General features: G+C 58.7%; 1 protein-coding gene across 2 annotated transcripts in view; it reads right to left on the bottom strand.

Moving 5' to 3' along the window:
* Positions 1–12,159: 12,159 nt before the first annotated feature.
* CHD2 (chromodomain helicase DNA binding protein 2) overlaps positions 12,160–15,846 on the bottom strand; it is a 116,153-nt gene continuing 112,466 nt past the window's right edge. For both annotated transcript variants that reach the window (XM_080809522.1, XM_080809523.1), the window contains exon 39: positions 12,160–15,669. In XM_080809522.1, coding sequence (XP_080665648.1) covers positions 15,336–15,669 — 334 coding nt within the window. In that variant the 3' untranslated portion in view covers positions 12,160–15,335. The remainder of the gene's footprint in view (positions 15,670–15,846) is intronic.

Genomic DNA, 15,846 nt, shown 5'->3' with positions numbered 1-15,846 from the left:
CTAGTCCCCTCCCTTAAGCCCGTGGCCACACAGCCAGGAGAGGCCTGCCGCCACTGAGAGCCCTGGCGCCCACCTGCTGTGAGCCCAGCTGCCCATCCGAGGAGCCCCGAACCAGTCCCGCCCCTGCTGCTGTTCCGGAGAACCCAGGGACCAACGCCGGGCTAGGCTCCACTCCCAGAAAGGGGCAGGAGGGCGGTTGCCACAGCCCCGCACTGCCCTGGCCCTTCGGTCTCGGGGCAGCCCTTCTGCTGTTCCCCAGGGACCTCTCATACACTGGCCCAGGAGGCTCCCTGCCTCCCCTCCAAGAGGTCCCCTCTCGCTGCCCAACGCCAGGGCAGGCAGGTGGGAGGCCCGGCCCCGGCCGCCCTGCTGGTTTTTAGATGGTCCCTATGTTGGAAGTAAAAAGTGAAGCACTTTATTTTGGTTGTGTTTGATCACGTTCTGCTAGGAAGTGGGGACCCCTCACTGCGTCCTTGTGTCTGCGACCTGTGTAGAGTGTCACCGCATGTATATATTGTAAATTATTTATTAACGGCTAAATGCAAGTAAAGTTTGGGTTTTTTTTGTTTTGTTATTTTCTTTTGGACTGCGTGCTGGAATTTGCTTTCTGAACAGGCTGGCTCCGTTGGAGGGGTCGGGGCGAGGCCCACGTGTGCAGGCACGTGAAGGGGAGTGGCAGGTGTTTGCGGAGGGCGAAGCCATTTAACACATCTCCCTACTTCTCTTTTTTTTTTTTTTTAAAGATTTTATTTATTTATTCGACAGAGAGAGAGATCACAAGCAGGCAGAGAGGCAGGCAGAGAGAGAGGGGGAAGCAGGCTCCCCACTGAGCAGAGAGCCCTATGCGGGGCTCGATCCCAGGACCCCAGGATCATGACCTGAGCCGAAGGCAGAGGCTTTAACCCACTGAGCCACCCAGGCGCCCCTCCCTACTTCTTTTAAAATTACTTTTTCTCCTTCTGGGGCTTGAGGGCTCCAAGTGTTCTTGCCCCTGGGAGACTGGAACAGTTTCAGGGACAGATGATGGCCACGTGGTGGAGTGACAGGAAGTGGGTGGGGGGCACAAGGTTGGGTGGGCTGGCTTCAGACTCAGGACAGGGCCGTGTCAACTGCCCCCATCAATGTAGGAGCCCTAGAGCTGGGACTGTGGCTGGCCCCCTCCCCTGCTCACACAGCCCAGGGCCAGAGCGATGGCTGGGCAGAGGGGACAGAGACTTGCCTGGGGACAGGTTTCCTGCTAGCTGTCATCACATTTCACCTCTTAAAACCAGGCAGTGAGTCAGGAACAAATTCATGCCCATTTTACAGACAAACAGAGGCTCGGAAAGATGAATTGATTTGTATAGGGTCCTTAGGGCAGGGCCAAGATTGTACACCTCGGTCCGTTTGGCCCTGCCTGGGCCCGCTCTTAACACCAAACGTCAAAAGGGGGACTAGCAGCACCGGGAAGCCAGGCCACATCCCAGGGTTCTCCCCTGTCCTAGCCCTGTGACCTTGAGCAAGTCCCTTAACCTCTCTGAGCCTCTGATTCCTCCTCTGTAAGGTGGGGAGTGCCTATCCCATAGGGTGGCTGGGAGATTCGGCAAATGAATTCCCGTAAGGGACTTAGGACGGGGCCCGGAGCACAGGGAGTGTACCAGGGCTGGTATCCCTGTTTTCCCAGAGCGGGAGGGGTGAGTGGGAGGGTGGGTGGGAGGAGAGGGGAGAGGGTCACGCAGACCCCGGGAGCTTGGGGGAGGGTAAGCCGAAAGGCTAGCGAGGGGAGGAATCCGGAGAGTGAGCGTGTAACCAGGCCAAGCTGAAGGAGAGGGTCTAGGGCAGGAAGGGAGAACGTTCTAGAACCCAGCTCTCACACAGGCTCCCAGAGGGAGCGTGGGATTCCGGGCGTTGGCAGGAAGAACCAGACTGGAAGGGACAGAAGGAGTCCAAACATACCTACACCTTTTACCCCATTGCCCAAGCTGCTGGGACCGGTAGGCCTCTCTCTCTCTCTCTCTCTCTCTCTCAGCTGTAGCCGGGTTGGAATAGCTCGCAGGGGAGGCGCCACAGAGGCAGCAGAGCCCCTGGCAGAAGAACCAATTACGGAGAAGCCAGGGCCCACGGGATCAAAAATTAAAAAAAAAATATCCCGCTCACCATCAGATGAAAATGCTATGGCACTTGCCAGAGAATATTCTGGGTTTGGAATTCGTTCAGGACCCTAAACTTAACCAGCTGGAACTCCTTCCAGTACCATGCTACTGGTCGCCCGTGAACATGGAAATTTGCGTTTCATCATGAATATGGAACACAGAGTCTTGAGCTAAACGATCCCCAAGAAGCGGCTCCCTCTTGCTCTGCGGGCGGGGCTGGGAGCAGCTCCGCTGAGCCAGAGAGACGGGGCCGGCCGGCCCGGAGGTCCACGCGTGAGCAGAAGGACATGCGTGTCCCCTCGCGGCCCCAGCACACGGACGTGCGGCAGAGACGCAGAGATTCCGTGAGGCCAACAGAATTCGTGAGAGGAGTCAGGAGGGAAAGGGCTACTGGAAACCCGTGCACGGGGGTCCTCCGTAACGAAAGGGGCACATTCCGGGGTGAAGACCCTCACCGGGACCCCCGGGGCAGAGACGCAGGTGAGCCAGGTATGACCAGGGCTCCTTGGGGACGCCAGCGAGCCGCGTGGAGCGGGGGGTGGCCCTCGGTCTCGGGCTGCCAGCCCACTTGGCATCCAAACTGGCTCTGCCCGTCCCTCGTTGTGTGGTCTCCCTTGGATATTTGGAGCCTTAGATTCCTGATTTGTAGAACGGAATTATGAGTACTAGCTCCTGAAGTCCTTACAGAATATCCAGTGAGCGGATGCGCATAAATTGCCTGGTACAGGGGCCCTCGAGCAGCCCCGGGAGGCTGCCCAAGGCGGCGGTCCCCTCCCTCTGCCACGGCGCACCCCCAACCATCCCTTGCTAACTCCTCCGTGGGGGGTGTGCAGCGGAGTCCGCGCGGACTGCCTTCCCTTCTCCCTGGAGAGGCCAGTCTGTGCGCAGTGACGTGACCGGCTGTCCAGGGCAACAAGCATCCAAGGGCTGCGGGCTCCTCTGAGAGGGAGACACCCCACCCCAGAATGGAGGTGGGAGGAGCCTTGCTCTGGTAGGGTCCAGGGAGACCTCTGACCAGATCACCTGCGTGGATCTGGGGGACAAGCCAGACCAAGAGCTAGGGAGACCCTTCTAGGCAGAGAGGTCAGGGAGCACAGAGGGCCTGGACACCCAGTGGCGGAGTCGGAGGGCAGCAGGACACAAGGGGACGGGACGCCCTGAGCTGGGGGACTGGGGTCCAGGTGAGGCTGCCAAGCGGCAGGAGGGAGCCCTGCCCAGCCCACGAGTGACCAGAGGGGCCTGACGTCTTGCTGCACCTGCTAGAGGAATCCATGTGCCGCTTTGAGCAGGGGCAGGACGAGGCCAGCTTGGGTTTTAAAGGAATAGTTCCAGATGGCGTGAAGTGGGGGGAGAAGAGGCAGTTGGGGGCTCGGGGCGGAGCTGGTCAGAAGGAGGATCGGGCTGGTGCCACAGGCGCCACGAATGACCCACTTCGGGGCACAGCACAAGGGGGCTGCAGGAGGGGTTTGGAACCAGGGGAGAGGGGAGGGTGCTGAGCGCCGGGGTCTTCGGGGATGCCGCTTCCTGAGCCCCGGGAGGAGTGCGTTCAGGACGCTAAAATCAAAATCTTATTTTGGGACACATTGGAAACCACATGCAGTTCAGTGGTCTTTAATTATTATTATTATTATTATTATTATTACTTTAGATTTTATTTATTTCAAGGGGAGGGAGGGGCAGAGGCAGAGGGAGAGAGCAAATCTCAGGCAGACTTCCCACTGAACACGGGGCCCGACGCGGGCCTCGATCCCACGACCCTGAGATCCTGACCTGAGCCTAAACCAAGAGTCGGACTCTCAACCGACTGAGCCACCCAGGCGCCCCTATTGTCTTTAATTTTTAAATTAAATGATATACATTTCCCAGGAACGAGTGTTTACAGAGCGCAGGGCTCATAAAGGAACACCCAGAACAAAAGGAAGGTGTTGTCCTTGAACAAGCGGGTTGCAATGGTGTGGTTGGTAAGATGGGCAGATGTCACTTGCGGGCTAGTCCCAAGGCCACGGTCCAGAGCCCCATGCCTCGGGGGAGGGGCAGAGCTGGGGGGCAGGCCATATGCTCGGAAAAGGACAGCTGGACTCGCCAAGATGGGATTTTACCCCAAATACCAAATTATGCAGGGACCATATAGGGAACCCACCCCAGGAAGCCATACGCCCCAACAAGCACCCACTCCCTCCCCGTCTCATCCCACCGGGTCACACCGCCTTCCGGGGCTCACTGCCCGGGCCGCTGTCCAGGGGACGCTCCAGCAATCCAGGCAGGCCCCGGGCCCTGCTCGCTCCCAGGCTGACTGCAACCTGGAGAGACCCACCCTCTGGCCCCCACGCAGGGGTCTCCCACCAGGCACAAAGGGCGGGGACCCTACTTTGTGTGATAGGTTCATCTCTTAGGAATGATCTAGAAACCCCATCTCTTTGGTCTGATTGGCCCCAATTGTCCAAGTCTTGAAACACTTGACGAGCTCTTTGTCCGGCTGCTACCTGGGCTGGAGAAGCGTGGTGTTCTGGCCAGGGGTGGGTGGGAACCCCGCATGCCCGAAGCTGGAGTCTAAGGACCTCTAATTCCATGGAGGCCCCCAGGGACCCCACCCCCTGAATCTGTGGGCCAAGGACCCCTTCCCTGTCTCAACAGCTTCCGCTCAGCTACCTTCCCCATCCTTCTGGGCTTCCCACACTTTGGACCATTTGATCACTTTCGGCCGTGACCCAGGTCTACGCCCTGAAGAAGAGGAACAGAGAGGAACACCCTCAGGGAGACCCCCCAGCAGAACGGAGTTAATTAAGAGATCCAGGAGCGCCAGTCCAAGGGCTGGCGTGGTGGGGGCAGGGGTGTTTCTGGGATCCGGGGACGCGATCCCAGGCAGCCTAGATCCCAAGGCCAAGGCCGGCACATGCCCGGGCTTGATTCCTTGCCCAGAGGAACCCTGGGACCGCTCACGGATGCCTCCACATTCGAACCCATTCCTGCTCGACTCATACCTCCCTCCGGCAGGAACCAGAGCCCGCCTCAGGCCTGATGCACGTGCTTCGTCTAAAGTCGTGTTCAAACCTACTTGGCACGGGGCAGGGGTGAGAGGCAGCCTCCTGCTCAGCGTCAGCGACCAGGGGCCAACGATGACAGCCCCTCCCCCACACTGTCCTCCTGCAGAGCAAACACCTACAGATGACCCCGACCTTGAGTTGTGCCGCTGCTTTGAGAGTTTTCATGATGCCCCTGAAGGTGGACGCCTGGCTACTTCCAGATGAACACCCACACCCATGCCACCTGCCTGCTCTGCCCTTGAGGACGGAGAAGGGGCTCCGCGGCGTCAATCCAGGGTTCTGGTCCTGGGTCAGCAGGGAGTGAGGCCAGACCCCCCCACCTTGCCGGAAGGCTGGGTGGGTGGAGAGACTTCAAATCTGGACCCTGAAGAGAAGAAGGATGGGAGACAGGGCCCTTCAGATCTGAAGTCTGAGAGGCTCAGGGTTCCAGAAGGAGATGGTGCTGGGGTGCCAGTGGGTTCTCCGCTGGGTCACTGTGGTCCGGGGTGGTCCTCCGCCTCCCCGCGGGCGGGGGGCAAACCTTCTCAGCCATCCCAGACATGCCCCAGCTGCCGCTATAGAGCCTACCCCCGTTGACACGGAGACTGGAGCCCCCCAGCATGACAGCTACATGTTTTGGCCTCCTGCCATGCGTCAGGCATCCTGCCAAGTATTTGATCCAAGTGCGGATTTATCGTGGTGGAGCCCCCTTCCGGCCGCCTCCGCCCCGGAGTTCAGGTGGCTCGAAGCCCAGGCTCCATGTGAGAGAGGGGCCTGGAACGCAGGGCTTCTGGGTGGCCTTCAGGTCAAGGCTGGGGGCCTGGACCACCAGAAACCGATTGCCAAGGTTAGGGCCAGGCCCCCCTCCCCTGGACAGTACGGGATAACGGCAGCCTCCGCCATGCTGACTTAACGCACCTTCTCCTTTGCTCATGATCCGAAATGAATCCCTAAGGCAAGTGTCCCCAGGCCCCTCCCTCTGGGGGTCCTCTCTCTTGCTCTAACACAGCGACGAAGTCATCTCTCCTTTCCTTTCTCTCCCCCACCCCCCATCTTCCTTCCTTGCACAAACGTTTTTAGCAGCATCCCCTGTGGGCCCCGTGGGAATCCGTTCATTGATTCCGGAGGCCCTGTGAGGGGTCAGGCACTGTGCTCAGCACTGGGGACAGAGCAGTGACCCCAGCAGATGAATGTGCCCCCCTAGTCCCAGGACCGACTTCCGAGAGTGAGAGGCAGGCAGGGCACGAGTCAGGCTGCCGTGAGCAGAGCAGGGAAGGGGACACGGCATGGCGAGGCGGATGGCAGGCTGGCGACCCCACTTGCTGGTTCTCTACCCCCGAGCCAGTCCCACGCGGCTTCCGAGCCCACCCATCTGCCACGGGGCGGGGCGGGGGGAGGGTTAGGACCGACTCACAGGGCCTGCCAGGATACGATGACACTGGTGCAAAGGCGCCTGGGTGACAGTGGAGGGAGCCGTTGAAGGAGGCGGTGACAAGCTGGCCTCGAGAGGTGGGAGGAGCTGGAGTGGGTTCCGAGTTCCAACTCTCCTAGATGTGTGACCTGAGGTCTCTGGGCCTCACGATGCTCTACTGAAAAATGGGGATAAATCCCACCTCCTAGGATTTTCTAGGATTATTTTCATGAAGACAAGATTATTAAAATACAATAAAGCGACGGGCCCAGAGCTTGAGCCCCAGTAGCGGTCAGCAGATGGTGGGCTCTGCTCACAGGTGTGTCCCTGGGGCAGCCTCATTTACTCTCAGGTTTGGGCCACCAACAGCCCAGAGTTCCCAAACATACCTGATGTACATTCAGACCCCTTCCAGGGGCCAATATGTCTCCAGGCCCTCCCTCCATGGCTGGAGATTTTATGATTCATGAGGCTAAACATCAATTCTTAATTGTAATAAATTGTAATTATAGCTCCTTTCAACCATAAACCCAAATGCGTTTACTAATTAAGCCCAAACAAAACTACAAAAAAACCATGTGACGAAGGTGGTGGTGTCCAGGCTCCTGTCATTGGTGCCAGGGAGTGACTCCGGTCCCCTCTACTTTTCACTCTTCAGACCCTGTGAAAGCTGACACCAGGCGTCCCTGTGTCCAGCTGGGTAAGGAGCACGGACCCCTTGGATCCAACAAGACCCTAGAGTCCTGGGTTCTTCTCTCCTTCCACGCTTCCAAATGATTTGGGGTTTGCTGAAGTTACTTCTTTAAAATGTTCATCAAGGGACGCCTGGGTGGCTCAGTTGGTTGAGCAGCTGCCTTCGGCTCGGGTCATGATCTCAGCGTCCTGGGATCGAGTCCCACATCGGGCTCCTTGCTCGGCGTCATGATCTCAGCGTCCTGGGATCGAGTCCCACATCGGGCTCCTTGCTCGGCGGGGAGCCTGCTTCTCCCTCTGCCTCTGCCTGCCACTCTGTCTGCCTGTGCTCGCTCGCTCGCTCTCTCTAACAAATAAATAAATTACAAAAAAAAATTTTAAATGCTCATCAAAAGGGGAACAAAAAATTTAAATTCTTCCAGATATCTCTAAGGACTATCGTCCTCATTAGACATCTGAAACCCCAAGTTTGGGAACCGCTGAGCCAGCGCACCGTCAAGTGGGAATGCGCTCTTCTGATCGCTGTTTGCACCTGCTGTCACAGGGCCTCAGAGAGGACAGCAGGGAAGCAGAGAGCCCTTTAGGGCAGTGGGGACACGGTAGGGACCATGTGGGGACAGTAGCTTCGAGGAGTCGGCCGCAGTAGTGGTGGTTCACCTTGCCTCATCTTTAGCATGTCCCTGGCACGGCTCCCCCATCAGGTGTGGGCGGGACTACGTCCTCCCCACCCTCAAAGCTTAACACCTGGCCAGGTTAGAGCAGTCCACGGTGCACCTGACTTGGAGGTGAACTGTCTCCCCAGAGCCCAGGCTCTCAGCTCAGCTGCTATGAGAACCCTGGGTCTCCTTGCTGGGACTGAGGTCCCTCTTTTGTGAGCCCACTCAGCTCTGCATCGGCTGCCCCCGCCTTCACGCCTCCCTGCCTCCTCCCCATCCTGCCTGGTCCAGGGAGTCCAGGGCCAGGACGTGGGCTAAGGCAGCTGGGGCCTCGAAGCCAGCCACCTGTCCCAGCACAGCTGGAATGGGACCATAATGGCTAGTGAGCGCCTCTCCGTACTGCCCACCGGGGGCCTCTGCAGCCCAGCACCCTTCCAGGCAGCTCCCTGAAAGTCCCTGGACCTTCCCTCAATCCAGCAAATAATGGGTTATCCTCTGGCACGCCAGGAGCATTTGGGAAGATGGTCCAGAAGAGAGGACCGGCTGCTTGAAACATCCCCGGAATCGGGAAGGCCTGCCTGCCGAGACCCAAACTCTGGTCTGAGCCCCCGCCTGCTCAGCCTGCTGGGCTCCAAGCCCAGCCTCCACACGGGCCCCACGGAGGCCACAGCTATGACTATGTGGGGGCACGGAGTGGGCTGGGGCTCCCGTGGCAACTGTGGGCACAGGGAAGGGACAGACAGGAAGGGAAGCGGGAAGAGCAGGGGCCCAGAAGGCCGCTCAGAGGAAACCAAGTTTGAATTGCATCTTGAAGATGAACCCAGACTCATCAGGCAGCTGGGGGTGACGGAGGGGGACGAGGGACAGCAGCCTGGAGGTCAAGCTCTGCCTCGAGGACCGGCCAGAGGCTGCAAGAGCAGTTTGGGGGCAGAAGAGAGGGGCCAGCGAGGGCAGGTCACAGAGGGCTGAGGACCCAAGCCAGGGAGCTTAGAGCTCCGGTGAGGATCAGGCGACTAGCAGTGATGCCCCGCCTTGTGGCTCAAGACGTCCCTCTGGCGGCCACACGGAGGGGAAAGGGAGGAGGGGCTGGACCCAAACGGAGCCGGAGTCCGCGTGTCCTGGAGTCAGGGGCTGCCATAAGGAGAGAGCCACCTGGCTGGCGGAGGCCCCTGGGAGGGCTGGGCCGGGGCTGGCCAGCACTGCCCCGGGGCCTCCTACTAGTGGAGCAGGTGAGGCCAGCTTTTCCCGGCGGCCTCCCCTCCTCCCCATCCCCTGTCACACTTCCTGCAGGGGTGAGGTGACTCCCCGTCTCCTCACCGTGGGCTCTGCAGGGAAGGGAGGCGCCCGCCAGGGCAGAGGAGTGACGGTGAGCCTCGCCGGGGGGCTCTGTAAATGCCAGTGTTGGCCGTGGGGTAGGCTGTTTGTGGAAATCTGCTGCCCCCTGCAGGAAGATTCTAGAACCACGGTCACTCAGGACCCTCCGTCTGGGAAATGAACGGGAACCTCGGCTCCTCTTCCCAACAGCAGGGGCAGGCCCCCAGCGCTGGTGGCGGGAGTGGTCTCCGCTGAGCCTGGGGAGGTCCTACCCCCACCCTCTGAGAATGATGACAGGTGCCACGCGCAGCTCAGCCACGCTCAGCGGCCTCACTCACCCCGCCACAGCCTGGCAAACTCCCACCGTCCGTGTTCTGTACTTGGGGCTCGCACAGGGAGAGAACGAGCCCGAGAAGGCCAGCTGCGTCCAACCCAGCTCTGCCCCTTTCCTGGACCCACGGCTTCCCCGACCCCCTCCCCTGGGCTCAGCTGGCAGCACCCCTGTCCCCACGCCCATATCTTTTCTCCCTGGCGCTCGTGACACTTGGTCCTTCTGTGGTTGGTCTACGTGTGCCTTGCCAACCCTCAGCTCAGAGGGGCCCTCATCCTGGTTTGCCAAGTCTGCGTCCCAGCTCCTAGAACAGGGCCTGGCCCACAGGAAGTGCTTAAGATCTTAGTCAAGGGAGAAACTTTCTCTCTCATGACCGTCTAGTCCCCGCGGGACGGTGAGCACCCCGCCAGGCCCTCCCACCGGGGTCTGATCTGGAGAGGGCGCTCTTCCTGGGCCCCCCCGTGAGCTGGGATCCCGGAGGAGCAGCCCTGCTGGTCTCAGAAGTTTTTGGGCTGATGCGTGCTCGGGCCAAATGCTAAGTCGGGCCTGCCCTCCGGGCTGGACAGGTGCCCTCCTCGGTGTCCCCGTTGTCCCCGCTCCCAGCAGGGGCCGGTGAACACTATCTCCTTCTGGGTAGCCCATAGCAGGGTTTACACCTTTCAACATTGAGCTCTCACGGTAAAACCACATGAACCCTAGAAGCCGCCTCCTTCGTGTACAAATGACGACGTCTGGGCCATCTGCCCAGCTGCAGCCAGGGGGAGGCCAAACGGAGACAACGCGCTGCCCTTCCTGCCGGCCCCCTGGAGACCCCCTGGGCCCCCCAAGGCCACCATGGTACACAGGGTTAGCAAGGACCACACTATAGCAGCGACCATCCTCTTACGGTTCACAAAAAAAATTAAGATCCCAAGTGCAAACCCTCCGTGGGGCAGCTGGCCCCAAGCAGTCGATATTCTGCCTGATTTTGAGGTGAGAGGCCGGCGTCCGGGTTCCCGCACAAAGCCAGATCTCACGGCCACACACCTGGCCGGGCAACACCCGGACCTCAAGCCTAGGAGGGGGTCCCCCAGCACCAGGCAGGGCCCGAGTTCTACAGGACCAAGAGCGTGTGTTGGGTTGGGCTCCGCCTCTTCCCCAAGGCAGGGAGCAGACACCACAGGCGGGTTGGAGGCGGGGCGAGCGGGATTCCAGCCTCAAAGGGTGGAGGCCAGGGAGGGCCAGACCCGGCCCTGCTCCTTTAAGAGCCACAGGTTGGAATCCCAAGTCCAGACCGGTCTGGCAAACGGCAGGGCCTCGCGTTTCAGTAAGTGACCTTTCTGCTGGTGCTAATTGAGAAGGACCTGCTTTGATGCCAGACGTGCGAGGCCCCGCCAGGGAGCAGCTGGAGGGGGGAGGGGGGAGAGGGGCGGGGAGCCTGGGCCTGCTTTTTCCAGTAAAAGGCGGGCTTCTTGGCAGCAGCTGGTTTAGAAGCCGCGTTGCTATTGTAAATCATAAGCTGATTATTGCAGCGCTTTCAAGTTTCCCAAAGAGGTTCCAGCCGAGCTGTGAGTTGCAACACGACTGTGAATTGTTTATCGGCAGGAGGAACCCTCAACTCTTGAGTCTCTGCCTCAAGAACGCGAGGCACTAAAAATCCCAGCCTCTCCTCCCCGCCCAGGCCAGGATGAGCGAGGCCGCCCGCCGCCAGCCTCCCGGGTTGCCAGTCGCGCGAGTTAACCGAACGTATGGATTTACCGGGTATCGAGAATCGAGAGCTCCGTGAAGATCGGAGTTCGGTCTTGCAGTCTCCTAAGTATCAGCAAAACCCCCCGGGGTCTGGCAAACCCCTCCAGCTCCCACTCAGACGGCACCTCCGCCCGCGGGCTGTGCCACGCTTCCTCCGTCTGGGCCTCGCAGGAGCTGGGCCTGCCCCCGTGCCAAATTGCTCGAGTTAACATTGTGTCAGTGTTTCCATTATAAAATGCCTCTCTCCCCCTTCATGAATATATAACCCAACTGTTAAATTGCCCTCAAGGCTGGGGGCTGGCAGACACGGCCCAGTCACTTCCTCTGGATGGAGGGGGCGGGGCAGGTCCCCTGTCTGGACAACACAGGTCTTCACACGCACGTTCCTGGGCTCCCGGGCTCCATCCCCGGCACCGGCACCGGCACCGGCACCGGCACCGGCACCACCACCACCACCACCACCACGACCACCACCACGGGATACTAAGGGAATACTAAGGGGCTGCAGTTCCTCTGGCTCTCCCCGCCCCCACCACCCGGTGCTGAGGACACTGAGGACAGGAGCTGCTCAGCCAGGGGGCTGTTAGCCTCGGGGAAAATCTCAGAACCCCCGGACCCCCAACCCCGTGGTCAGGTCCCAGACCCACCACCCCAACTGGCCCCAGAGGGAAAAACAATGAGACTTTAAAAGGCTCCATTTCACAAGCTGGCAAGCAGTCTGAACGACCCAGGGACCAAGGGGAGGGAGGGAGCCAGAGGTGCGGCCAGTCAGAGCTCCCGCCAACCCAACGCAACGTGACAGTGTTCGCCCAATTCTAGAAATCCTTAGTAACACTTTTTAATATACAAGAATCAAAAGTACAGCAGTTTTACAATGTAGGAAAATTTAATACATACTATATAAACAACATTATTTACATCAGAAATCACTAGGACAGTGGCATTTTTCACAAATATAAATTAATTACTGTTTAGTCAACAGGTTTTAAAAGTCCACAATTTTACAATAAAGAAAAACCATCCGTCCCCAAACGCGTGGGGTCCGGATGGACTAAAGCAGCCTGGACCCTTGGCCTGGCTCTCCTCGCCCGACACGGCAGCCCTCAGACAAGCCGGAAGACCGCTGGCGCTGGGCCCTGGGCCCCCGCTCCTGCTGACGAGTGGATTTTGGTCTGTAGGATTCCAGTGTCCCTGTGTGAATTCGTAGCGGACTCGCGTGTGCACCACACGTCCCGATGCAGCTCTCGGGCATCAGGCTACAACGTCTGCAGCACGGTGGGAGCAGTGTTCCGGTTTCCCGTGGAAGGGCTAAAGGAATGACTAGAAGGGGCAGGGGGGAGGGCCGCCCTGGGGCCATCAGATGGGGCTCTGCAGAGGATCTGGCTGTTTCTCTGCAGCCGTCTCTGAGAAGACCACGGTGATGTACCTGGGCTTTCACGGCACCCTTTCCCAGGGCTGTGGTACACCGTGTTAATCCTTGTTCATATTCAGATCTCAGATGATGCTAACGGCCCTCTTCCTCGACCCCCGCTGTTTCTACCCGATTATGAAATCCTTCAAAGCTAGGCTCCATGGACCGCCACCCTCACGGATTCCTGGGGCGGTTTATCCCACCCGCAAGGGAGAGAATTCCTACCTGTGCAAATTTGTTTCTGAGAAGAGCATACAGTATTCATACTGATTTAGGTCAATGAGGAAATGCCTCCTTTTTCCCAGCCCAGTCTTCAAACATACTTCAACACCTAAAACAGATGCTTTTATGGGGATACTGTAACTTTATAATCAATTTAACACTGATCCGGCGAATATTGCCTTTTGCTACATCATATGGCACTACAAGTCCTGAATGTAAACAAAAGGAAGTTCCTTTTTCTTCATGATGAGACATCTTTGGGAATAACTCACATCTCCTATCAACCTCAGACAATCACCCTCGCTGAGCCATGAAATTCGGGGCCTCCGCTAATTCCTCCTGGCTTCCTGTAAGGGAAGGGGGATGCCGCGCCTCCCAGAGGACACGGCCTGACTTCCCGCGGGGAGAGACGTGCTGGTGTTCATCCGTCCCCCCCCACCCCCACAGGACCCGGCAAGCCGACCTAGCCTTCCACTGCAGCCTGCACAAGAGAAACACAGGGTAGTGTCAGTACTGTCAGCAGGAAGCTACGCTGGTGGTGGCCACAGCGGACACATTCTTCTCTCACCGAGCAGTCACCGTGGGACGACCACGGCCAGGGGCTCCTACGCGTTCCTTTGCACTGTGCTCCGGGCACGCTGACCCCCTTTGAGCCCACGCTGAACATCCCTAGTACCATGAGGAGATAAATAAGGACGGGGCAGGCCCACTACTCCCAGCACAAGCTGTGAGGACCCAGACGCTGGCCAGCCCCAGGGCGCTGCGCACAGTGAGCAGCAATGACCCAGCAGAGCCACGTCTGCTCCACTAAGGCGCTGGGACTGGGGGCTTTGCTAGTAAAGGCATTAATGGTGCTGCCCAGGGTACCGGCAGGTAAGTGATGATCATTTTATGACATCCTCACAGGTTAGTTCAGGGAGTTGAGCCCTGTGCGTGCCCAACGGGAAGCTTTTCACCAGCTCTGAGCCTGGACACGTTTAGGCACAGTGTAGGTTCAAGTCAGTGCGTCCACCCAGAAAGGCCTTTGGATATTCACACAATACTGGCAAGGATATTCTGAAAGAGGAGAACGGAAGGCCCAGCATCAGGAGAACGAAAGCAGCCTAATTAACTGGTGCAACCAACTCGCCTTCTGACTCCGTTCGGCCCTGCACCACTCTGACCGTCAGCGCAGTCCCCTGGCCTCGGAGGCTTCCTAGTTTGCAAAAACTCTTAAGTTACATTTGTACTTTATTTGATCTCATTCTAAACAACACTGGAGTTCAAGTCTACTGCTGCCTGCCTAGCTGAGGGAGCCTGTTCCCCGCAGGTCGCTGAGCCTCACCGGTCCACCCGCCACACGGGGTCAGCAGACGTGGGCTCCGCGTCACGCTGGGCAGAGGAAACTAAAGTGACTACAAGGTGGCTACAGAGGCTGACCTGGCACAACACCCCAAGCCCCCTCTCCCCACGAGACCCACTCACCACCTGTACCTGCACCCCGCCCCCCTTGGCGCCTGCCAGCACCAAGCCTCCCCCGCCGCCCCCCGGCCCTCAACGGACACTTCTCGTCCCAGGATCAGAAATGCACCAGGGATTCCAGGTCCCTGGCCACACCGCCCCCACCCCAGCCCCGCTTTCAGCCCACTCCCAACCAAGGAAGACCCACGCCAACGCCAGTGCCGGCTGCTCACAGTCCTCAGAAGTCCGCCAGACGGGCCCTCGCCTCCCTGGCACCAGGGCGAAGGAGGCCCACGCCGGAGACCAAGCCTCTGAAATGTATAGATAGTGTGGGAAAAATTAGTGTCGGTCAGGACGGGGCCGCCGCGGAAGCTGTTCCCCTGTCCCCCTGCACCACAGATGTCATACTGAAGCCCAAGTGTACGGTTTCTCCCAAGAACATGTCGGAGGAGTGTGCCCGCGCCCCTTCAAGTCCCCCGAGGCGAGACCCAAGCCCCGCTCCCTGTCAGCAGCATGTCACGTCACAGTGAAGCCATCGTGGGCCGCCCAGCAGGTCCCCGCAGCCTGCACACACACGCTCCTACCCAGCCCTCCACACCCAGGCTCAGGGCGCGCGGGCCCCGGCAACAAAACAGCACGACTCTAAGATCCCGTCTTCCTTCACTGGGGAAATACAGCCCGCGAAGCTGGTACACACAAGTCACCTCTTCCTCCTAGCACCCATCGCTGCGACGGGCTCGAACCAGGCTAGAATGGGATGGGGTGTCAAAGTGCAGGAGTGGCGACCCAAACCCAAGCTGGACCGAGTGAAACGCCCCCCACTCCTTGAGGCGCTCCTTCGGCCGGCAAGCTGACAGCAGCAGCATGTCCAGAAACTCCACTCACTGGTCTAGATAACTGGCTCCCATTGGATCAGACCAAAAATATCCAGGTGCTTAATGACTCTTGCTCTCCCCTTCTTTCCCAGCTGTCCTTTATGTTTTCCGAACATTCCAGTTATAATCTGGGTTGTTTTTCTGTTCTAGTGATCTCTCCAATGGAGACCTGTGATCCAGGGGTGACTTGGAATCATGGGGAGACTTCTGAGAAGGGGGCGAGCGAGGGTCTGAGACTGCAGGGTGCAGGGGGGGCAGGGGCTGTTTATATTCCCCCAATTTGTCTGTGTGGAAAGAGCGGTAATGGTCCGAGGGTCCTTGGCCATGGTAGCCCATAGGGGGGCGGTGGTCAGACATTCGTCGGAAATCCTGCTGGTGATAATTTTGAGGCCGAAATTCATCGGATCTCCTCCGCTTGGAGTCATGATGGTGCCTGAAATGGAGATGCGAGCATTAGCTGAAAGACGGAACCTCTCCCATTCTCCCTCCTCCACTGGCTCTTCCCAGTGCCTTCACAGTCAAGGACACTTCCAAAGGACTCAGTCTGTAAATGCTTACTTTACAAGGAATCAAAAAAAAAAAAAACCAAAAAAAAACAAGCCCACAAAAG

Source organism: Martes martes (assembly GCF_963455335.1).
Source record: "Martes martes genome assembly, chromosome: 7".
Lineage (NCBI taxonomy): Eukaryota > Metazoa > Chordata > Mammalia > Carnivora > Mustelidae > Martes > Martes martes.
This window is presented reverse-complemented; position numbering and strand designations above follow the sequence as displayed.